The 25,825-nt window shown below is 40.8% G+C and overlaps 2 protein-coding genes across 3 annotated transcripts; both read left to right on the plus strand.

Annotated features, from left to right (window-relative positions):
* Nucleotides 1-731: 731 nt before the first annotated feature.
* On the plus strand, nt 732-22,326 carry grm1b (glutamate receptor, metabotropic 1b). 2 transcript variants are annotated; one of them, XM_085768072.1, is made up of 11 exons: nt 894-1,033; nt 2,429-3,253; nt 5,801-6,050; nt 11,699-11,934; nt 12,207-12,221; nt 12,904-12,915; nt 15,269-15,515; nt 16,900-17,068; nt 17,403-17,529; nt 19,011-19,938; nt 20,872-22,326. In XM_085768072.1, the coding sequence occupies exons 2-11, from the start codon at nt 2,545-2,547 to the stop codon at nt 21,725-21,727; spliced, it is 3,549 nt and encodes a 1,182-aa protein (XP_085624198.1). In that variant the 5' UTR covers nt 894-1,033; nt 2,429-2,544; the 3' UTR covers nt 21,728-22,326. The 2 variants fall into 2 exon arrangements, with proteins under 2 accessions (XP_085624199.1, XP_085624198.1); XM_085768073.1 differs by lacking the exons at nt 12,207-12,221; nt 12,904-12,915 and having other exon boundaries at nt 732-1,033.
* Nucleotides 22,327-23,225: 899 nt separating this feature from the next.
* Nucleotides 23,226-25,612, plus strand: rab32b (RAB32b, member RAS oncogene family). Its single transcript, XM_085768002.1, is given in 5 exon segments — nt 23,226-23,251; nt 23,253-23,448; nt 23,483-23,723; nt 24,222-24,499; nt 25,445-25,612. Coding segments are annotated over 5 exon segments (909 nt in total).
* The last annotated feature ends 213 nt before the right edge of the window (nt 25,613-25,825 follow it).

Here is a 25,825-nt window from a genome sequence, read left to right on the forward strand (position 1 = left end):
GCAGGAGGATATGTTTCACAATAAAAGCATTTTTATTTTATTTTTATTTTATTCATCATTGTATTCATCCTCTTGTTTTTGTTTTATTTTACCGGATTACAATGAAATGGAATGAAATCTTGGATTGATAATAAATAAATAAATAAATAAATAAATAAATAAATAAATAAATAAATAAACCATCTGACCAAAAGGTGTTTTTAGATGCATTATGCCATTTGAGAGTCAGTGATCTGGAAAGAAGTGTCAACATAAAATTAGTCACATATAATTACAGAATAGCATGGTCACTATGGTCATATAAACAAAAATTGTCACATGAGCAAATAAATAAATAAATAATCATAATTATTGCAGGTTTGCGGCTGCAGATGTAGTAGCGTGTGTTTGCCACAGGGTGGCAGCAGTGCACGACGTCTTCAGGGCTGCAGCGGCGAATTGAAGGTGCATCACATCTGTCAGTGTCTGTCTCGACGCCGCAGGACTAATTCATGTGAAGTTTGAACTGTGTTTTTACACTTTTCTATAAGAGCATAACCATTTTTTCACTACTTAACACCGGGTGCACTTATTGGGGCTCTGCTAGTTACTGTAGCCTTTCTCCTCCAATGCCTCGCCTGTATCTTCTCTGTATTGATATACAGCCTACCTATCTGGTATATTCTCCCCAGTAAAACGTCATTCATTGTCGCCGTGACTGAAACATTGACTGAAACATCTCACTCAACGTCTGTGTGAACTGTGGCTTCAAATCAGGGGCACTGCAGTGAGTGTGACCCGCTTTCAAGATGCAGTGAGGAAGAGGAGAAGAAGGGGGCATCTCATGATCAGTGCAAACTGGAGAGACACGGGGGAGACACATTAGAGAGAGAGAGAGAGAGAGAGAGAGAGAGAGAGAGAGAGAGAGAGAGAGAGAGAGAGAGAGAGAGACTCGGTTCCACCGTGTTTTCGCAGCGGAAGAGCTGGAGTCCAGTCTGGCTGCTTTGCTTCAGAGGAGACACAGAGCCGCTATGTCCCGGGCTGCCTGCTGCAGGTAGGTAAAGTCATGTCAGTTTTTTGGGGGGTTTATTTAGACGCGGTGCTTTGCAGACAAAGACTTGGCGACTTAACACGTCGCTCGTGCATTCGGTCACTTCAGTCAATTAAGCTTCACGCTCTAATTAGGATGCATGCGAGTGTAGGTGCATGACGACGCTGTGGAAAATGTAGATGACACTGGATGTATAGAGCTGAGAATAAGGAGCAGTAGTCAGCTGTCAAGCAGGAGGAGATGATCCAGTCAGACCACACCACAGTCTAATGTGTGTGTGTGTGTGTGTGTGTGTGTGTGTGTGTGTGTGTGTGTGTGTGTGTGTGTGTGTGTGTGTGTGTGTGTGTGTGTGTGTGTATGTGTATGTGTGTGTATGTAGGCTACTGTATATGTGTGTGTGTGTGATATCTGAGGGTAAAAGTTGAAGAAACAGTCGCAGGTTAGGGAATCAGCATAACAGAGGCAGCTGTCCGTGGTGCTGAAACTCAGAGGATTTCTCTGCTGAAAAGAAACAACTTTCTGTTCCCCAGAATTAGGATTTGGTTCCAGTCTGTGGGGCTTTACTTACTTTATATAAATGTAATCACATGGGCTATTTAGCCTACCTTTTTTGCCTGCTTTGATACACATGTCATTTTGTGTGAGTCTGTGTTTACATGTCCACCATGACACAAATATTCAATCTTTCAACACTTTACAAAGTTATAATGCGACTGGCTCAGTGATAAAACATATAAATCAAATCCATGAGACATGTAGGGCTGCAGCCATGGCTGGATTGCCAGAGAAACAGCCCAATGCACTCTCCCTTGGGTCCCAAAGGCCTGGTGCATACATATACATAACATTTAAATTTGTCGCTGTCATGTTTTGGTTCTTAAATTGTGAGAAACCTTGAGCAAGGTCATGTTATTGCATCACTGGAGAACTGCAAGGCTGCAGCAAAGTTATTTTTTATTAATTGTTGTCATTTTATGAACTTTAACAAATCAATTATCAAACTGCCTATTGATTGTCCTGCAGTCACTGAAAATCATTTCAGCTCTTTCTTTCTGGGGGCTTGGGTCACTGTGAACCCAACAAAAAAAAGCTTTACCCTTGGGCCCACAGAGGGTTAATAGGCCATGACTGCAATTACCAACAAGTTCACAATCAATTAATCTGCTGTTTCTATTGATTAATCAATTAATCCTGTTGTCAGAGATGGTCAAACAATAGGACATTTCTAAATTACTTACTCCAATCAATAATCAAAATGATAAGGTAATCTGGAGCATCTGGGACCAGTGAATCAAAGATTTTCAAAGTAGTTGATCAACTAATTGATTAACAAATCATTGCATTGGTCGAGACACAAGCCTGAAAAATAGGAATTAATACCCCTTGTTTCACATCCAGGGTGACAACACTGAAGAAGAAGCAGATGAGTTAATTGCCATTTCATCCCAAAGAGGATTGATGGACCTCCATTATGGACAAGTGGACATGATTCTACCTTCAGCTCCTGTGGCACAATGTCGAGTATGATTTACCTGACGGCCATTTTGTACTTGCCTGTTTTACTGTTCGGGGCATTTGTGTTGTGCAAAGGCAAGTATGAGAGGTCGGTGGTGCCGAGTTCTGTCTCTCGCCTGGTTGCGAGGATGGATGGGGATGTTATAATCGGCGCCCTCTTCTCTGTTCACCACCAACCATCAGCTGAGAGGGTGGCAGACAGAAAATGTGGGGAGGTCCGTGAGCAGTACGGCATCCAAAGAGTGGAGGCCATGTTCCACGCCTTGGATCGAATTAACTCGGACCCAAACCTGTTACCCAACATCACCCTGGGCTGTGAGATCAGGGACTCCTGTTGGCATTCCTCTGTGGCTCTGGAGCAGAGCATCGAGTTCATAAGAGACTCGCTCATCTCCATCCGGGACGACAAGGACGGCTCCAGGTGGTGCATCGAGGGGGTTCCTTCCAGTCAGCCTCCGCCAACCAAGAAGCCCATTGCAGGGGTCATCGGACCCGGCTCCAGCTCTGTCGCTATCCAAGTCCAAAACCTTCTGCAGCTGTTCAACATCCCTCAGATTGCCTATTCTGCAACCAGTATTGACCTCAGTGACAAGACTTTGTTCAAGTACTTCCTCAGGGTGGTGCCCTCAGACACGCTTCAAGCCCGGGCCCTTTTGGACATTATCAAACGATACAACTGGACCTACGTGTCTGCAGTGCACACAGAGGGTAAGAAACATCTCTTTGTTCAGTAATGCTTAAGTTGAGGAGCTCACCGGAGACAGATCTTCAAAACTGAAGACACTTCCTCTCCAGACATGTAAAAATACTGCTGTTATTCATCGATTCGCAGTCTTTGCTTATCTCGGTTTCCCCACAAAAAAGTGAAAAGAAAGTCAAACACTGGGGCTGTAAGCACATCCACACTTACTGAGATATCTGGATCAAGCCTTATGCCCTGGAAGATAAGAGATCAGTCAAATCCAAACCCAAACCCATGAGACTAACAGGATTTAAGTCACAGGATCTTTTCTCAAAAATCACAAGGTTAAAACTTTGTTTTCAATCATGGGGGTCTTCACATGAGTAAAACAGTGTTTCTTACCTTTTAAACATTTATCCTGATGACAAACTATGGGCCAACTGTCTGCGACTGATTGAGTGATAAAATTAAGTGAGTGATGAAACCTCACTTTAATTGGACTGGTTGGTGCCTTTTTAAAAGTAATTGGCACAAACTGTTTCTATGATTTCATCAGAGGATGTTAAGAAGTGGATCCATGACTGTCTTCAGTTACTGTGTTTCTTAGTGATCAGGGAGCAGTGACTGGTTGCTGGTGATTTACCTGCTTTTATGACTTTTCTCTCTCCTCACATCCTCCTGCTTTCTCTTGCATTGCGTGTCTTGTGTTTCATTATTCCTCTGTCTCCTTTAATAGTGTGTCATAAATGTATTGCTGTGATGGAGGTAAAGCTCAGTGAATTGGAAATGTTGCTCCACTTCCCAGCACCTCCCAAGCAGCCAGGAAGCCAGGGCAGCTGGGCGACTGCCCGTAACAAGAGGCGTAGCCCTGAGCCCACGGTTCACACCACTGTTGTGCCAACAGTGTTGAAAATAGCATGATTGTGTTTTTTGAATATATTCTAGGTTTTTTGTTTGACTCATGAAGATTTCATCTAGACCCCCCGCCCCCTTCAAAAAAAAAGAAAGAAAAAAAATGCAAATGTCATCATGGCCTGACATAGACTCTTCTTGACAAGAGAAAAATTGAATTTATGTGCAAAATCGATGGAGTGCCCTTTTAATGAATCAACTGTCCTGTCGTCTCAGTTTTTTGTTCTCTTTTGATGCAGAAGGAGGACAAACAGGAAATTAAAGACACAGAGGGTTCATCTTAGAGACAGAGGCTCTTAAAAGCACTGATTTAATCTGTATTGTTGCATTTTTCTGCAATAATAAAAAACACCAGACAGCCTTTCTAACAGCAGGTGGCTGCAGACAGTTGTGCTCTCTTGTGAGGCTCATCCACATTTGTGAAGTCACATTTTTCTGGAGGATTTAGAGTTCCCTTTCATGAATCAGAGACCATAAAAAGATTTTTCTTTTCTCCCCCCAACACACACACACACAAACACACATGAGACAGTTGGAGTCTTAATTTGTTGCTCCTGCAAATATCAGCTGCTGATACAGTTGCTGAAACAGTTATTCATTTGATCGATCAGTTGATTTACAGAAAACCAATTGGCAGCTACACTCTCAGTCATATGAATCATTTTTCAAGCAAAAATGCCAAATATTCTCTATTTTAGCTCCTTAAATGATAAAGATTTCTAAAAAGATTTTCTCTGTTTTATGTGATAGAAAGATACAAGTTGTACAAAACAAGATAGAAAACTGTGGCAAGATGAATTCCCCCTTAATTTGTATCTTTTTAATCTGTTATTCAATTTACAGTTTTCCCCACACATCCTATTTATCTCATTTGAAAAACATTCGCATTACGTGCCAACTGAACTTATGCACTGAACACATTTCATAACCATGTAAGAGGATATATTAAATTGAACAAAGTTATCAATAATTGAGATTCCTCCCACATGAGCAAGAGTCAGACGTGATATACATAACTGAAATTTCTCATCAAGCAGCCGTCACAGATCTCTCATCTGTTTTTGTTTTTTTGTGTGTGTGTTTTTGTTTTTGTTTTTCCACCAAGGGAGTATGAGTTTTACGACAAGCTGATAAAAATCAAATCAAAGCCTGGCAAGCTTTCTCTGTTTACTCTGCTGATAATCCGTATATTGTTTTGGCAACAAAATAAGAGCTGTACGTATCGGAGGTTTCAAAGGCACAGCGAGTACATTGGCAGAGTTTGCAAAGTTATTTGAAGTCATTTGTTGGCTCTTATGAATCGATACGGGCGCTGATTGTGGACATCTGGACAGACAGGCACCCTGAAAGTGACGAGTGCTCCTCCCGTCCTCAGAAGCTGCAGCAGCTCAGGTCACCTTCAGCCTGTTTGCTCCAGTTGTGCTGCTCTTGATTCCATAAAAAGAGCTCCTGGGACGTGACGAACCACTTAAATGCTGAAGGAAGAGATGTGTGTTCTCAGCAAAACTTTCCCTGGATCATTTTAGCAAAAAGAAAAAAAAAAACAAAACATGTTTGACATTAAAACTGAATCCAGTGTGAACTTATAAATCAAAACCCACTGATTCTTCCCTTTCTCCTGTGAGTGAAACTCCCCTGACAGCTCCTCTTGTCTTCCTCAGGTAACTACGGCGAGAGCGGGATGGAAGTGTTCAAAGAGCTCGCCTCGCAGGAAGGCATCTGCATCGCCCATTCTGACAAGATCTACAGCAACGCCGGCGAGAAGCACTTCGACAGGCTGCTGAGGAAGCTGCGGGAGCGTCTGCCTAAGGCCCGAGTTGTTGTCTGCTTCTGTGAAGGCATGACAGTCCGCGGGCTGCTCATGGCCATGAGGCGGCTCGGAGTAGCTGGAGAGTTCCTCCTAATTGGCAGGTTTGTTAGAGGTTGTTTTCCCACAAGGGGGTTCAGTTTTGTCTGTCATGTTTTTTGGATGAAAAGCACTCAAAGTTCTCAAAGGTTTTTTTTTTTTTTGGTAAGAATGATGAAAAGTGTTCATTCTGTCTGTCCCGCAGTTGGCTTTTAAAAGGTTTTAAGAGGGAACTAAATCAAAGTGTAAGTTTAAGTCAAAAAAAGTGTCAGCTGTGACACTTTTCTCTCAACTTTTTGTTCCATATTCACCATTGAAAATGAAGGCCGTGGTCAAGCTCCATGGATGATATTCAAATATCTCTTTCTTGAAAGACTTTTCTTCCTTGTTCTTGACCTTGATATTCGTGGCAATGATAACGAAGATAAAAGCAGTTGATGAGAATTGTTCTCATTACAAACTCCATTTAGTATCTGGAGCTTTTGATTATGTCGCTTGAATGCAGGTGTAGTTGTAGTCACTTTAAGGATGTTTCCTCTGTGGTGGTTTTAAAGCTTGGATTAAATTTGACCTTGATAAAAGTTGACAAAATGATTTTACCACAAGGTCCATTTAGTAGCTGCTCTGTCGATTTAAGCTCCAGAACAGCTACTAAAGCACTCTTACCTTACTTTAATGAATATATCATTGAAATGAAGGTAAGAGTGCTTTACAAATTGCCTAATAAATAAATTAGGCAGGATAGAAATATAAATAATTATAACACAAAATGGGATTATAAATAGATAATACAAATGACACCCTAATTCTGTGAGGAAAGTACTAGGGCTGAATTCCCTGTTATAATATTTAGTTACACTCAGGATGGATGGTATACATAAAGTTCATATGGAACCGAAACATTTTTTTTCCCTACTGGGAGTAGAGTTCCTCTGAAAGCAGACGATGCTTTGAGTCGGGCTCAGTAATGAATAATGCATCCATGCAGCGAGCTCTCCCTCTCCCTGTCAGATCACAGGCAGGATGGGCTAATATGGGACAGCACCTCCAGCATTAGCTGGGGAATGTGGCGTAGTGAACATCAAAGCTCATATCAGCACTTATACCAGACATTCCCTCTTTATGGAGACTCAGCTCATCTCAGGTCCTGTTAGGAGGAGTCGCAGCACCTGAAACGAGGCTACGATAAAAGCTCGCCACGGTTAATTTGCCGAGAATCGCTTCACTAATGTGTGGCTGCTTTATTCACAAAGGCTGATGAGAAAGACCCGAGACCCTCTCTGAAACCCAACATGATGAAATACATGTATGGAAAAAAAATAGGGCATCTTAAAGCCTAAACTTACTCTTACCCTTTCCACTTTAAAAATGCGCTGCTGCTAAAATCTCCACTGAAGATAAGGAGGGCTTGAGTGTGGTACAGTCATGTATGTGTGTGTGTGTGTGTGTGTGTGTGTGTTTCTGGGTCAAGGAGACTACAGAAAAAAGAAAATGTTTTTTAGAGCAATGCAGCAAGTGAACACGTGCAGGGCCGTTGCTAGTAATTCTGGGCCCCTTTAAAAAATACTGATGTGGCCCACCTATGTATTATCACTTTTTATTAGTTTCAACCAAGGCAGCGATGACGGTGAGTGAGAGTAACAGACAACTTGCCTGTCATTCTGATTGAAAACTTCTCCACTATGTCTCATAGTACAAGTACTAGTCATTGGTTATATGGAGAATAATTTAGTCACAGAAAGATTAGGCTACTGGGGGTTTTTGTGGTCCCTACAGGGCTGTGGGCCCCTGGACTTTCTCCCCTATGCAACGGCCCTGGGTGTGTGCAAAGGGGCCAGTCGAAACACCTGAGGTGCTGGTCATTAGCCATCCATCTTCTGCTTAGTGGAGGATGAAAGGAATGTCTGTTCTCACACTACAGAGCCCACACATCTCAAAAAACAGACAACTCATTTGATCAGCTCTCAAGTGAAGCCCCCATCACATTGGTGATATGTCAGTTTTATGAGTCTCTGCTTGACAGGAAGCCTGCAAATATCTGACTCCTGGTCTGTGTGTTGCTTTCAAATCTCCTCCCCTGAGGTTAATTATTCCTTTAAAAAAAAACATAATTCAGATTTAAGATTTATTCTGTGCTTGGATTCCCTGTAATCTATTTCAATAATGCCTCTATGAGATGATTCATAAGTGAGTGGTATCAGATTTGTGTGATACATCTCTAAAACTGTACAGTAGGTGCGTGTGTTGACGTCAGAGCTGTAGGGTTTTGGCACTCGGGGTGTTGGACTGGGGGGAGTGTGATGCTGAGAAGCAGATGGCCAGGTACTGTTGATACTGTCACACTGGACACTCATTGTCAGTTCATTCTTGCGGTGCCAGCCAAGTCAATCTGTGTGCTGCTAGCTTCACTCACTAAGGCTGGGAACTGGTATGTTTGTCCTGCTGGTGAGTTATAGTAATAAAGCTATCGAAAATATCTGAATTATTCCCTTTTTGAATGCAAAGATTCATTCCTCCAGATTTATGTCTCTCTTTGTGCTTACTGTAAGAGACTGAATACTCACACAACAGACATTCAGATGTGATATGTGAAAAAAAAGTTAGTTGGTGCAATATTTACCATATTCTCCATCTTTGTTCATCATGTTTGCATAATTAACTAGTAATGAAGTGAAAGCTCAGCTGAGTCTGATGGGAATGCCATTGGTTTTGTATTTAGTCTTTAACAAAAATAGTCGACACAATGGTACTGAGTTATTACAAGAGACATTTTACTAAAATGTCACAAATGGCCTTTTTGGTGCTTGAACTATTGTAGTCTGGAACAAAATGATCTACTGACCTGTAGAGCTGGAGCTAAAATCCTAGCCTGAAAAAAAAAAAAATAGAATTACATTTTGTGTCCAAATAGTTAATTTGATATACCTTATAAAATGAAAGAAAATTGCAACTCAGCCCATGAAAGTTAATAAAACACTGATAAATAAACAGTAATATTGATAAGATGAATGAGAATAAACAGAAACCTTTACAAAGTAAATTCAAAAGCAAAGAGCAGAGGCATAAATACAGAGTAGGTCAAGATGGTTCATGACGAGTATTTAAGGCTCAGTCAATGTCAAAGTTTTTAGCCTGGTTTAAAGGTGCTCAAAGTCAGATCAGGGCTTATATTCTCAGGAGGTTTGTCCCAGCTCTAAATGCTGCTACATTTAAGTTTGCACTCAGGAAACATTTTGCAGCCTTTAAAATAGTGCGCTGAGAGGCTAAGGGTGTTCATAAGGTTAAAGAGTCTAATGAGTTTTCTAAATGAGCTAAAGTCATCTGTTTGGGGGAGACGTAAGTCCTGCCTTGACATATCTGATGCTTTGATTTTAAGATGGTAGAAAGCAGATTTTGTAATTGGTTTAACGTGGCTGGTTCCTCGATTTTTTGGTTTTCAGAGACAGAGAGGACTGAAGATTAACTTTAAGCCTTTTTTTGTGAGGTTTAATTTTATTCAGAGAATTGTTGTATTCTGTGGAGCTGCTTTCAATGCCGAATCAGCCCTGGAATGATGCTATTTACGGCCCCCATGTCCTTTGCTCTCCTCCTTCATTTCTCACCCATAGAAGTACAGTACTGTAGGTTATCACATACATGCATCACAGATTTGATCCCACACTGCATAATGTTGATATAAAAATACTCAAGAAGCATTTGCAACCCAAATGAAGGGTGGTTGTATTCATGGTGGGGGCATGATTCAAATCTGAAGCATCAGACAAAAGCTTTTGTCTCATCAGTGTGATGTTTTGTGTGTGTTTTTTTGTTAAATGCAAAACTGACTTTAAAATAGACGAGGATGTAAACTAAAGTATGACCAGTGTCGACATAAAGCCATGCTCGAGATTCAGAGTCTGTGCGTGAGGGTGGGAGCTTGTTCCTCTCCAGGGCAGATTGTCTGCTGCAGCACTGATCTGTGAATTCTCACTGGACTTGTGATTGTGTCTGTGGACGTTTTTTTTTTTTTCCTTTTGGCAAGTACAGAGAGCTCTCCACGCCCCTCAGCAGGGAGGCTGAGAGGGAAACAAAGTCAGGGAAACAAAAGGGAGAAGGTTCCTGCAGGATTTCAGTCTGAGCCTGACTCATGAGGCTGCATGTGGCTTCAAAACAGACAATTGGTGCCACATCATAAACATCATAAAACAAGAATGTGTCAATTTCCTTTTGTAGGATGCTGATTTTTCATCTTATTAGACTTTTTACATGACTGTTACAGTAAAAATCTGTCCATGTGTATGATCTGCTTAGGAACTGTTAAAGTCTAAGAATATGCAGTGTTGTTTTGGCTGGACCATAATGTGAATGTCGCTGACCGACTGAGTGATGAAGTTACAGTTACACAGTCGAATGAGTGTTGGAGGTTTTCCCCATTGGTCGTTGCTCTTTCAACATGATTTGGTGCAAACAAGCAATGTTAGCACCTTTGTTGCTACATTTGTTGCTACATTTACAGACTTTTAAGACCGAGTGAGAAATGTAGTGTTTCTTGGACAATCCACGGCTACTTCCTGTAGAAAATAATTGTCAGCTTTGCCACATGGACGTTGGGCTTTCCCTCAGCAGACACCACTTTTTCATGCTGACCAGGCTGACATGAATGTGCTCCTGGTCTTTCAAGATCACAGCAAAGTCTTTGTCTTTCAGATGACATTATAAAATCAGGATTTTAGCAGTGCAAAGCGGCATCTTGAAAGTTAATATGTAGTCTTAATAGGTCAATATTTCAGTCACTATTTCAAACTCGCTCTGTTGTCTGACAACATAAACAGGAATACATGTAAATGAGAACAGCTTTAAAGGGCACTCTGCTGCTATTAAAACATAGTGTATGAGAGCACAGAGATAGGGAGAGAAGCAAACAGATACAGGGCTGACACTATAACACTAGGCAGAATGCAAATGTTATGGAGCACAGCTTTTTTTTTCTTTTAACAGGTTTTGATCCAGCCTTGTACCTATTCATTTAAATGGATTTGAAATGTCTTCCTGAACCCAAACCCAGCGTTTGCCTCGTCTCCATTCCCTCTTTCAGGACATTCAATAGATATTCTGTGTATACAATAGAGCACCATTGTAGATTTACATCACGGACAATCAGGATGAAAACAGTAGAGAATGTGAATATCATTGAAGAATAAAAATCTGGGCGGTTGTCCAGCAACTTCCAAGTGCAGATGACAGATAGGACCCGAGCCACACAACATCAAAGATAGGTGCGGATTGTCATTAAGAATTCATATGGACTTTCTCCAGGAAAGAAATAGAGGGGGAGTAAATTCGTTGACTAGTTTTTCAGCTAGTGTTCTGTTTTCATCCTCTTTTTTTCCTGCTTATTTGAGGTTGGGTTGCAGTGGAGGAAGGTCAACCAAAAAAAAAAAAAGCCCAGAGACTCTCTAGGCCAGATAGATGATGATCTTCTTAATGACCTTCACCTGTGGTCTTCAGCTTTGGGTTGCAACCAACCAAAAGAATGAAATCACAGAAACAAGCAAATGGACATTGTGCGAATTAGAGTCTCTGCATCTGGCCACTCTAATCTATTGTCAAGTATCAGATGGTTTGTTTTAGGATTGTGGAAAATGTGTTCAAAAAAAAAAATCATTGGGTAATCATTGAAAATGACCTTTAATTTATTTCAAAGGTCAATGGGTATTTGTGTCCCTCTCTGCAGCGACGGCTGGGCAGATCGAGTGGAGGTGGTGGAGGGCTACGAACAGGAAGCTGTGGGCGGCATTACGGTGAAGCTGCAGTCTGAAGAGGTCTCCTCCTTCGACGACTACTTCCTGAAGCTCAAGCTCAGCACCAACACCCGTAACCCGTGGTTCCCCGAGTTCTGGCAGTACCGGTTCCAGTGCCGCCTTCCCGGACACCCGCTAGAGAACATGAATTATGCACGAAACTGCTCAGGTAGCTGAACAACTCAACAGGCAATTATGACGTTTCCTACAGTATCTCTGGTTTACTTCTTTTTTTTTTTTTACGCAAGTGTGCACATCAGCTTGTCTTCTTGAACTGTTCTGATGTGTGCAATGCCCAGAGGACGATGCCAAAAGGCCCCGTAAACTGGAACACACTCTTCAATAATGAATTAGACTGCCAGAGGGTAGATTTCTCTCTAAGTCAAACCAATAACACATATTTTTCCATATTGTTCATGTCTGTGACTCTCGGCTTTACAGAGGATGATGCTCTAGGTAAATTAAATCCTTTTCTTTTACAAAGGAACAAAGTCAATGCATTAGCTTACGTTCTTGGTTTCTGGAAACAATGCTCAACAAGCATGTTTCTAAAACATATTTTTTACATACTCATACATATTTCTTTAAAAAAAAAATACAAGCCTATATATATATTTACGTTTTCAATCATTATCTCAAGTGATTAGGATGATGAGAAGAATTGCTTCCACTTTCCCAAGTGCCATTTATATCTAAAAACCTTTTTAATGTCAGTGTGTTGACAAACGTAAATATAAAATGATGCATGCAGCAAAAATCAACAACAACGACAAAAAAAGAAAAGAAAAGACAAAAAAAACAACACCATCCTTTTTTAAAAATCATAGTTATTCTCGAGATCTTTTTGTGAATTTCTTTTTGCCATTGCATCTTCCTTTGTGCACTTGATTTAATCTCCTTTCCTTTGCAGCATTTGCACATTATTTATATCATACTGAGAACAGAGCCTCCCTTCTTCTTTTTTGTGCACACACCTCAAGCTTTTAATTATTTCTACAGGCATCATATTTTAGTAGCGGTTATTACAAATATTTATTTGTGTCTAATAAGTGGAGATAGAGATACTGTTGCTATCCTGTTCTATATTTTGTTTTTTTTTCATTTATTATTCATATTTGTATTCATTTTTTTGGTGTAGAACTCCAAGACGGTGAGTGAATCCCTCTGAATGGATCATAATGCTCCTCACTTTGGCAATATACATAGAGGTTGACTGATATTAAGGTTTAACACATGTTGGAATAATTCAAGTCTGCTCTTGATAATGGTTTTTCCCCTCTAAAAATGTACTATTAATCTCAGTTGACCTCTAATATATGAAGCTATTGGGATGTTTTCTTTTTGTTTGTTTGTTACACTGCAGCGAGAGCCCAATAATTGGTTCCTATCTGCTCTCACACCTTTTCATGGCTTTGAGACAGACATATAAAACAGCCCAATAACATTTGAGTGAGATGGTAACTGGCTGATCTGGCTTAACTTGCATGTAGCCATGGAAATAGTGACGCCTTGGATTTGCATTGGAAGTAATATCCAGTTCCATTTCTATTCTTTCACTACACAGTTTAACTCATGTAATAAACAGGGAAGGTTCAGTTATCATTCGGCCGACTAATCCTGACGTGGAGCAGTAGGTCCTCTGCTTGCATGCTGACACCATGACATCATTGCATCATGACTGGAGCTCAGGGAGCGAGGCGAGCGTCAACACCAAGGAGCTGTTAAACTAGGTCATCACCAGCAGCTCCCATCGGACACTCCCCCAGCTGCTGCCCAACCGACTTTACTGTTTACGTGTTTGTTTGCCGTCATTTTTTAACAACCGTTACTTGATTTAACACCAGTGCCGCAAAAACCCAACTGCAGCGAACAACACTCATGAAGATCTCAGCCTCATGAATCATACAGTTGAATGTTGCTGGGTGCAGCAGGTGAAATCTGATTTACAGTTAGAAAAAAAAAACAAATAACAATGTATGCAGCAACTGAAAATGTTACTGACAAATTATGCAACAAAGTCGAGGTCAGAATTACTCATGAATCGCTTCGAAAGACAAACCAGGACTGTGCCAAAGCGCTCTACAACAGTGTATATCTACACACTCAAACACCCGCACATGTAAACACAGAGACCATGTTGGCAAAAATCCTTACAACAGACCTTAAATCTGAATCTGGATCAGTATCAAATCCAACATTTTTGTAGATAATAGAATAGGACAGGAATTGTCATTAAGCCATCTGTTTGAAATTTGCGAGTTTGCATTAACCAGCATGAGCATTAACAGTATAAAATGGCACATTTAACTGACGATGCAACATTATATTTCTTGATATTAGCAAAATCTGGAGTTTCACTCATTTGAATCCCTCTCCACTGATTAATAATGGTCAGCTAACGTTATGTATTCCCTCTCGGGGGAATGTTCATTTTTTCACAAGCTGTGTCATTTCCCAGCGGTATTACATTATCAGTTGCTCCATCGTGTTCCACTTATTTTGCATAAAATATTAAAAAGGAAATTTTGGAACTGATTCAGGTGGCAAATACGGTGGAGGGGAAAGACTGTATCACATCGTTTTCACTCCTTTTGGCAGTAACAGTCCATGAGCTAGATTAAAATTCATAAGCTTTGATCGCTTACAAGCAGACAGTGCTAATTTTACTGTGCTTCCAAATGTATGTGTGGATTACAGTGAGAGCTTATGCACTGCACTGCCCCACAACTACAGATGATGCAGAATTTCAATTGTACATGTAGGCTATTATTAATTAGACAATAACTCTACCTACAGGGAAATATCATCTTCAACTCCACAAACTACCAAATATACACCCACTCTTTTCAGCAAAATGGATTGAATGCATGGTTAAACTCTTTGTATTGACACTGAAGTTTTACTTTTACACAGAGCAACTAAAAAAAACCCTGCTTATCCTGCTTCTAGCTTGCATTACACTGAACTGATAGGGTGTGTTTGACTATCACACACTTGCTTGTATCCAAGTATATGACTCTTGCTTTGTGCCATTCACTCACAGGAAAAACAATACGCACTGAACACAACAGACACAAATGAGAATAGTTGGTTTGTTTCTGCTTGAGGAGACACAATCTCACTGGCACTGTGCTTTACACCAACTCTAATTGAATCCTGACTCATGAATACAGAAATGGATAGTCTTGCCATGGTAACGAGGTTTCTTTGAAACCGCTTTCTGAGGCTTCCAGTTCTTTTAAGGCCGTCTCCCACAGAGGCAAAGAGGTGTGTGGCTTCCTGCCTGTACTCACAGAGTAATAGCACGAACGCATCTGCGAGCACCCTATCACTCCTTTGTAATATGTGACATCATGCTAGACACACCTGTACACAACACCTGATTTTTTTTAGAAACGACTAGAATCACATAACACGCTATACCGCTTGCAGCAATGAAGCAGCCCGCAGTACTGTCTCCCCTCCTGGAGATGAATCCTCATCGTTGTCTCATGTGTGGACAGGTTATGAGAATCTGGAGGACAACTATGTTCAGGACAGCAAGATGGGCTTCGTCATCAACGCCATCTACGCCATGGCCCACGGGCTGCACGACATGCACACTCACCTCTGCCCTGGCGATGTGGGGCTCTGTGACGCCATGATACCCATTGATGGCAGCCACTTACTGGACTTTCTTCTCAAGACGACCTTCATGGGTGTTTCTGGAGAGGACATATGGTTTGACGAGAATGGAGACTCTCCCGGGAGGTACAACACACTTTGTTTTCTCTCCTCTTAAATTACTGGATAGCATTTTTTTTTATTTAAATCACCAACCTCCATTAGAAACCATTTCTAACTGGAGCAACATCCAGTTTTATCTCCTCTATTTCATGTTTCTGGCTCAGTCCTCTCAGAGTAAAAACCAAATGGGCAAGTCCGAAATATAATTTATGTCATTATAAGGTTTTTTACTGTCTTCTGATATACATATATTAACTAATTAAAGAAAATGCATACCAATATTAGTATTGAAGCTGTTGGTTTCAGCCTGCCGGTTCTTCTGTGATGATTATAACAGAAACCTTATGATATATGAAGATTAGAATATAAAATAAAACAGTTCAGGTCCTGAAACTGGATTTCCAGTCAAGACCAAGGCCTCATGGAGAATGGAGGATATATCATAGGTGATGAATTTTGTAATTAATCAAATTATTAATACCCAAATTGCATTTATCAAAAACTTTGGGCTTTTGTGTTTGGACTGTAGCCTATTTTCCCTATGACCTGTGATGACTATGTTCTTGTTGCAGGAATCTCATTAGTTAAAAAAAATTCCTGTCGAAAGAATCTGTAAAGTTTTGATATGAAAATCAGTAAAAATTAAAAATGTGAATCATTAAGTTATAATTAGTTTGTTCAGTAGGTACTTTGTGTGAAAATAATGTATGATAAACAAGCCAAATATAAAATATATGACGATGAATTAGGTCGATGAGAGAGGTCGATTTCTAAAACCATGTTTACATTACAAATGACCGTTTCTATTAGTTCATTTAATTTTAGAAATGCTGTAACCAGTCAGTCATATGAGGGGATATTTAAATCTGGAAAATAATGAGAAAAGTTACTCCTATATATAAATAAATACACTGAGACACACACTCCTATAAATACACCGAGAACTTCCCACTCATCGAGTGCAACAGTCCAGTAAAATCATGACTATATTGTTAATCATACATAGCAATAAACAAAGCATCTTTGTTATTCACACTGTTTGGAACTAGCCTTTTTTATCTTTAATAAATAAATATTATTGTATTTCTGGCATCGCCTTTCATCTGTGAAGAACTGAGATTGCATCATCAGGTGAGGTTGGATCAGTGTCTTGAAACTCCAGTGGGAATGTTTTATTGGAAACAAGAGAGCGAGTAAGATGAAAGCCAGAAATACCAGCACCTGGAAAAATAATCCCTGAGTCACTACAGTGGTGTATTGATCATGAACCTGACAGGCCCCCGCTGAGAAAATATCCCTCGTCTGTTGCTCCAAGTGCCAGTAAAAGTCCTTTTATTTAAGAGTTACTTAAGAATTCATTCAGCATCGGTGAAACCTCTTTAACTCATGGCTTTCTTTTCGTCTTCAGATATGAGATAATGAACTTCCAGCGTGTGGAGCCTGGTGTTTATGACTACATCAACACGGGCTCCTGGCACGAAGGCATCCTCAGTCTGGATGATGACATGTTCCAGATGAACCAGAGTGACATGGTCCGCTCTGTCTGCAGCGAGCCCTGCTCCAAAGGAGAGATCAAGGCAAGAGACACACACAATCCCTCATACAGTATGATGTGACCACACAAACACAATTTGGGTTGCCAGGTTGTGAAAAAAACCTACTTATCATTTTCTATTTGGTAATAATATCATTTATAATACCGTAAGTCATCAAGTCTAGTTAAAAAATGTCAGTATGTCATTATCAGCTCCGGTGAGCATTATTAAGATGGTGATGGATTCATTTGGGAGGAAAAGTTTTCACAACCTGGCAGCAAAGAAGTATTAATAAGTTAGAAAGTTGCATCCATTACTGCCCCATATCACTTTTTACAATGGTAGATAAGAAAAACTTGTGTTTTTTGTCAACCAGGTGATCAGGAAGGGAGAGGTGAGCTGCTGCTGGATCTGCACAGCCTGCAAAGACAATGAATACGTCCAGGATGAGTTCACGTGCAAGGCCTGTGAGCTGGGCTGGTGGCCCGATGAAGAACTGGAAGGTAGGGCTGGCTCTTTTACTTATCTTAGCTTTTATTTTTATTCTAATCTGTTTGGAAAACTTTTTTTATACTGCATGAGAACTGAAAGGAGGCCTACTGGTTCTCTTGGTTTGAAATTTGAAAAAATGCTTATTCTCGTCCTTACTGAGAGATGAAGGTGAGAGGATCAATACGTGTAATACGTAATACTCACCAAATAACGTGATTTTGTTTGTATAATTCATACAAAAGTAATTGTTTTCTTATACACCTCCTGGAAGTTAGAGCTAAATAATCCAACATTTAAAGCCACAGATAACCACAAATTGTCTTTTACTGCAGGGTGTAAATGTGTTGTCTTTGGGCTGAGCCAAACTCATTGATTCACCCTAGTGAAGTCTAGTCTTTATGCTAAGCTATGCTAATCAATTCCCGGCTGCACCTTCATTATTTATCATCAGGAATATGCAACAGTGATTTTGACCTTCTCATCATCAACTGTTGCATTGATCACCAAAAATTAGTGTCTTTGCAAAATGTATTGCAACAACAGAAGTCTCACCTGTTTATACTGGAGGATCAGGCTTGTTCTGCAAAATTTAGGTTGCATTAGTGGCCACAGGCTGAGTTCCTGTTGCATGACTGATGCTTTTAGAGGAGATTCTTTGGTTTTGTCAGACGCTCTGTAAAAAGTTAAGTTCCTCCGAGCTTTTCTCCGAACCCTCCCACCACCTGTGCTCTGTACAGTTTGTCCTGCTGAGATTTTTTGCAGCGCTATTTCATAAACCAATTCTGTCCTATTTTCATTGCCTTCCCATGACACCTGAGAGCCATTCATCATCTTCACGATCCAACAGCAGCCCTACTTCACTTACCACTCTTCTGGCCCACTTTCAAAGGCCTTCTCTTGCTGTTCAAAGACAAGACACTTTGTTAAGAGGACCATCCCGTATCCACTCCCCCCCCTTTCTTTCACCTTAGTCCTTTGTGGAGATGTGGAGCACAGTGCTGACATTAAAGTTGCATTTTTCTGAACCTCACCCTCCTCCCCTTTATACAATGAATTAATAAACAACATAAATTTGATATCTAAAGTGTGTCCTCCACATGAAGCAGAGAGAAAATCTCATTTGGATCCATGAAAAACGCAGTGATGTACTTTGTCCTGCTGCATTGGCCCCCCTCCTCTGCTGGCTGCAGCCCAGCCTGGCCATGGCTCAGTAGAAAGGGGTTTATTTATAGTTGAGCTAAAAACCTACTTTGCGACTTACTGTATTTTCTCAGGCTAAAATGTATGTTCTAATTTTAAAAGTCTCCATATAATAAAACCGTGGAATATTTTTTCCTTTTTTTATTCTTTCTCCGCAAAACTGATTTAGATTTAGACAATGTGCACTTTTATATTTGAAAACCAACAAGGTCACACTACAGATGAAAATTTTATGAGCTGCTTTCAGTGTATAATAGCTGTGCATTCATTCCCGTGTTTGTTTCCCTTTCAGGCTGCGAGTCAATCCCCCTGCGCTACCTGGAGTGGAGCAACCCAGAGTCCATTATCCAGGTGGTCTTCGCCTGCCTCGGCATCCTGGTCACCTCATTTGTTGCCTTTATCTTTGTCTTGTACCGAGACACGCCTGTGGTCAAATCCTCCAGCCGGGAGCTCTGCTACATCATCCTAGCAGGCATTTTCCTGGGCTATTTGTGTCCCTTCACCCTCATCGCCCGCCCCACCGTGGCCTCCTGCTACCTCCAGAGGCTTCTGGTCGGACTCTCGGCCGCCATGTGCTACTCCGCCCTGGTGACCAAAACCAACCGCATCGCCCGCATCCTGGCAGGCAGCAAGAAGAAGATTTGCACCAGGAAGCCGAGGTTCATGAGCGCTTGGGCTCAGGTGGTCATCGCCTCCATCCTGATCAGTGTCCAGCTCACCTTGGAGGTCACCCTCATCATCATGGAGCCGCCCGAGCCCATCAAGTCCTACCCCAGCATCAGAGAAGTCTTCCTGATCTGCAACACCAGCAACGTCGGTGTTGTCGCCCCTCTGGGCTACAACGGTTTGCTCATCATGAGCTGCACCTACTACGCCTTCAAGACCCGCAACGTCCCCGCAAACTTCAACGAAGCCAAGTACATCGCCTTCACCATGTACACCACGTGTATCATCTGGCTGGCGTTTGTGCCCATCTACTTTGGCAGCAACTACAAGATCATCACGACGTCCTTCTCTGTGAGCCTCAGCGTGACTGTGGCTCTGGGCTGTATGTTCACACCAAAGATGTACATCATCATTGCCAAACCAGAGCGAAATGTGCGCAGCGCCTTCACCACCTCCGATGCCGTGCGCATGCACGTCGGCGACGGCAAAATAGCCTGCCGAAGCAACAGCCTGCTCAACATGTTCAAGAGGAAGAAGAACGCTGGGAACGGCAGGTGGGTTCATTAATTGAGTCTGTGAGTCCTGCTCCTGAGGCACCTCAGGGATGCTGGTTTTACTGTAATTCCCTCTCAAAGGGAACCTGATGTCTGACTGTATTCACTTTCATAGGATCACCTGTTGTACAGTGTGACGGATATAGGTCAGTACTCAATTCACACAGCCATTTCAACCTTTGATTTGTTGGTGATATCAAAACAAGCATCTCTGTGTGCTAAGGGATGACAAGTTAAATCACAAATACAGAACACAGGGTTTCTGCAGAGTTCACCAAATTAAAATCAAGACGTTCTGAGACATTTTAAAATCGGTATATAATTCACTTTTCTACAGTATGAAATCATGAAAAACCTTTAGGGACTTTATGGCCTAGAATTATTTATAATTACAGTATCACTTTTTCTTTTTTCAGAACTTCACAGCTGTATATTGCAATAAAAACTAATGATTTTGTCATTTAGATGATAACATCTTGATATGTAAGCAGGATCAAACAGATCAATAGATTAACCAATATAGATTCATCTAAATTTACATAAACCTTTGTAAAGCACTTGCCTGTTGAAGTATGTGAAGTTAATATCCTGTTGTCCTGAAGTGTCTTGTCTTTGAACATCCTGTGTGCACAATTCACCGTCAACATCTGACCCTTAGTCTATCAGTGTGTAACATCTCCTGCAGCCAGACATGGAAATATTCAAGACTTTTTATTATCTCACCTTCAGAGGCCTATTTTAGAGGAAACTGAATCCAGTGCACTTTAAAACCTGCAGATACCCTGGGATTTTGCTCACAATAGGAGATATTTCTTAGAATATCCTACAGCAGCACTATGAAACAATGTCTTTTACATGAAGCAGAAATGCTGTTTTTTGTCTTCACTTTTCTGGGCTCCTGTGAAGTAACAGTCGTCTTTATTTTGTTCATAGTTCTAATGGAAAGTCTGTGTCATGGTCTGAACCAGGTGCAAGACATCCTCCAAAAGGGGATCACATGTGGCACAGACTGTCAGTGCATGTGAAGAGACAGGAAGCAGGTTCCAATCAGATGGCTGTCATCAAACCCTTAACTAATACCTACCAAAACACAGCACTGGAGTTCTCAGACCTCAGCACTAAGACTTTGTACAATGTGGCTGAGGAGGACGAGAGCGAGCCTGTCACATACAACCCCCCCATCACTCCCCCCATGATGATGACCCACGGGCAAATGCTTCCTTGTGGGCTGATAAAAGACGTGGGCGAGGAGGAGATGGAGCTCTACTCGCCCGAGCGTCTGCAGAAAAATATCGTTATCCCCCAACGCGTCATCACGGACCACCTGCAGGAGGAGGTGATGGTGAGCCAGTTCAACAGTGACATCCCTCAGCTCAACGATATGATCAGCATGCCAGAGGCCGTCAGCGGCGGCATGCCCGTGTACCACCAGGCCCACCTCATCCAGCAGGAACCGGTCCTGCCCCTGCACCTCGACCCGTTCGACGAGGAGCCCGCCTCCCCTTTGGAGGAGGAGGACGAGATGGAGAACGAGCAGTTCGGCCTTCTCCACGGCTACATGTACAACAACGCGCAGATTCACGACGAGGAGGACCTGGTCGAGGTCAAATTAGCTATCGGGGACTCTCTGGGTCTGATGCCTCCCTCCCCCTTCCGAGATTGTGCTGCTCCGCCAGTGAGCCCCTTCCCCAGCTCACCGGTGTCCGAGTCCATCTTGTGCACCCCTCCAAATGTGACGTACGCCTCCGTCATCCTCAAAGACTTCAAGCAAAGCTCCTCAACTCTGTGAGGGCTCACACTAAATATTGTACTATATTTTCCAGTTTATAATGACTTGTGCTGTAGGCTATATGATGATATATAAGGAAAAAGTCATTCTGTGGTCTCAAACAAGTGATTTTTCATTATATAGCTAAATCAATAGCTTTTTCATGATTAGGGTGAACAACAAGGCGCCACATTTTTAAATTCTTTTAGATGTTAGATGGAAGAATTTGCCTATTACAAACAAAGCTTTTAGGATAAAATAGACTCTCTTCTTATGTGACCAATAACTAAGATTGTCTATGTGTGTACTTTTATGAATTACTATGTCATTTAAATAGATTTATTTGACCAGCGTAGGTGATGTAACAAGCAAGATGATGCTGATTTTTAAGCTGGGCAACTTTATGGTGAATATAGTTTGTTTGTGACGCAAAATATTTCATCAATCTGACAGTATTTTAAGAAAATGTGTTTGTGTGTTTTATCAGGAAAAGAAAGGGATGAGGCCGATTAAAGATATAATTTGACATTTTTTGGAAGTCTGCACTTTCTTGCAGAGCATTAGATGAGAAGATTGGTGACACTCTTTGACAAATATTAAGTTACAGCTAGCAGCCATTCGCTAAGATCAGCACAATCACAAATTGCTGTTCATACACCATGATATTTGTATGAAACAAACAAAAAATAATAAAGAGTTAGATGCTGAGGTGCTGGATTCTGGACAGAGCCTAGTTATCTGTTTATCCTGTTAGCTACAGTAGGAGTAAGCTACAAGCTGCTGACTGTAGCTTCATATTTACAGAACAAACATAAGAGCGACATCTATCTTCTCTCTTTCAAGTATTTCTCCAAATATTGAACCACTTGTTTTTTAGGTAGGAGTTCAGAAGAATAAGGTCCTCCATTAAAGGGATTTAAATTTCTAGTTTAAAAAACAAACACCAAAAAAAAAAAAATTATCTGTGAATTTCTGACTGATACAGTACTGCCAAGCAAGTGCACTGACTGTATCACGAATGTAGCAGAGGACTTTCAAGTGCCACATTTTCATTAAGATTTTGGTTTTCTTTTGTACATTTATCTCATTTCTATGGTCTTGAAATGCAAGTTAAACTAGTTTCAAGTTTGTATCTTTTATAATTAGACATTCGATTTCATAATTGTATAAATTTATGTATAAGATAAATGATATACACATGTTTTGTGAATGTATGAATTGTGTATCATATTTTGGTATTCAGATGATATCTATATCCATTACAGTATTAGAGAGAAGTCATTAGATGTGTATGCTTATATTGTGTGACTGGCTGTGTACTACAATCAGATTCCTACATATTAAGACTTTATTGAAACCGTAAAAAGCGCTACTGTTATAAGTAATATTCTGAATAAGCTATTTGCAGCCTGATATATACCTACACAGTATAAATTAAGTCTGCCATTTTAAACAAAAAAAAATTGCTGTAGAGCATTTAAAGGGCACCTGTTTGATTGGAGTAAATTAAATATTTTTTATGCTTTTGTCTCCTGTTTTTCATGGTGGGATGTTACAGTAAGTAGCTCCATGACAATAGCTGTGTTCAATCAAAGGTCAGAGATTTATGGCTTTTGTCTGAAGGAAGAAACTAAAAGAACACGGAAGATGTCACATGAGGAATAAAGAGGATAGAGACTATAAAATTTATGTTTACTGGAAAACTGGAGGTTTATATGGTTTTGCTTTTAGTTTGGAAAGATGTCAACACTCAGTGCTCTCAGTTACTCTCAGTAGCTGTGTCACTATATCTATCGCCACAACATGGCAGAAGGCTCAGCAACAGAACGTGCAGAGAAGCTGTATAAAGTTTTAGTCATAGGAGATTTAGGTGTCGGGAAAAGCAGCTTTATTTTACAATATTGTAAAAAACGCTTTGATGAAAAATACAGAACAACTATTGGAGTTGACTTTACGATGAAAACCATTGAATGGAATGAAAGAACAGTGGTGAGACTGCAACTGTGGGATATTGGAGGTGAGTGTCGTCAGTGTGTTAATCTGAGATCAAACATTCAAAAATGACCTTCAAACTCTTAACACATCCTGCTGCAATTTGACCGTAACTGTTGAATTAGTTTACGGTATATTGAGTGTTTTCATGCCTGTAAACTGCAGCAAAGTAGAACTACTGTGTTTTGTTACCCAGTGTTTTCTCACGTCTAATTTTAATCTTAACCAGTGTCCATGGAAACATACTATTTTATGTCATAAAACTATTATTGTTAGTCTCTCACTTGTTACATAACTGCAAAGCAACAGTGCAGTTTTGATGTGTTAATTCAAATCACACATGATAAACAAACTGAAGCATTACTTGCTGTGTGTGTCTCGGGCAACTTTGAATTTTAATCCAAGAGCTGTGAACCCTCTGCCAAATAATAACAGCCCGTCTCATAGTGAAGTGAGTTAATCCAGATCTAAGCACAAGCTCCAGGGAAACATAAATTACACATTTATTTCCTCTTCTTTAAAGGCGGGGAGAAGAATAAGGATATGCCCAGGGTGTACTACAGAGGGGCAATGGGAGCCATCATAGTCTTTGACATGACAAATAGATCCACCTTGGAGACGGCCTCAGAGTGGAAACGAGACCTGGACAGAAAGTTCCGTCTTGACACTGGACGACCGATCCCTGCTGTACTGCTGGCCAATAAATGTGACACGACAGGGATGGACGGAGACTTGGTGTCCTCCCTGGACAGCTTCTGTAAAGACAACAGCTTCGCGGGCTGGTTTAAGACCTCTGCAAAGGTGTGTGTTGCATTACAGGCATCATGAGATGATTTACACAACAATATCGGTCTGATTGCGATGAGACAAATACTTTTTCCAATGCATTTCAATAAAATTTTACAACATAGACTCAGCACTGGAAACTGCCCTTTGATCCCAGACCTAAGGGGCACTCTAGTTCACTTTTGTGGCTGTAATCTGATTACAAATTTATATGAGAATTTGCACTATTTCACGATCTTGAAAATGAAAAGTAAAATTTATTGCCTTGTTTTTTCTGCTACCACTCCTTGGTCTGGTCTGAACAGTATCTTGATTACTCAGATATTGCATTAGATACTGCCGTAATAACTGAGTCACTTTATGACCTGTCTCTGCATGTGCTACTGTTTATTGTTTATCTATATTTTATAACCTTAATTCCAAGGTGTCAGCTTTTTAATTTCTCAGTGGGTGAATCCAATGCATGGTTGTTTAATGGTTTATTTACCCTGAAGAAGTGGGGGGATTTTCTTAACCCATAAAAGAAAAATTGATCTTTCAGTTTATTGAACATGAGGTGTGTAGTGTCATGCGTAAGGAATTTAATGGACAGGAGAAAAAACGTGCATGTTTGTGAAGTTGTGTTCCTGTTTGGCTCTTTTGAAACTGGAAGCTGGTGATATTCACAGCATTTCCCCAGTAAAGCAGTTCAGTTAATAATATGAATGTAATACTGTCTTATCCTTCTCTTAGATCTAAATCAGCCACTGATTGACCAACTGATTTTAATTAATTTATCTTGTCAGTGGATTCAGAAATGCATGCATATTACTATTGTGTAGGCTACATGAGAACTGCCTAAATATTCTTTTAATGAAAAATGTTTAAATGTCAACATGCACTCACAGATATGGTTCAAAAACATTTAACTTAACAGATGCAAAACCAATGCTTTTATTCATTCTCCCTCAATATTTATAGGAAAATATTAATATTGATGAGGCAGGTGCCTTCCTTGTCAAACAAATGACGCTGTGCGACACTGTGCCATCCATTCAAGTGGACCACAGCGACAGGATCAAAGTGAGCCCGGCTCCTGTGGAGAACCGGAGCCAGAAGAGGTGCTGCTAGAGACCTGACAAGACCTGATCCAGACACCAAGCCTCCAAACAGAAGCCTGTGAGTCTGTGTCCCATTGCCAGCAATTTCATATTCATATTTCTGCTCCCCCAGTTTGCTCAATATTGTGTGGGCTGCCTCATAAACACCTCTGTGGAGACGACTGAGCTCATTTCTCTGATAATCCGCTGATACAGTCAAGCTAATAAACAGATCGGCATGATGCACATCCTGCAGGGAAAA

This window comes from Trachurus japonicus, chromosome 22 (genome assembly GCF_045865225.1).
Source record: "Trachurus japonicus isolate A0001 chromosome 22, Traja_1.0".
Classification (NCBI taxonomy): domain Eukaryota; kingdom Metazoa; phylum Chordata; class Actinopteri; order Carangiformes; family Carangidae; genus Trachurus; species Trachurus japonicus.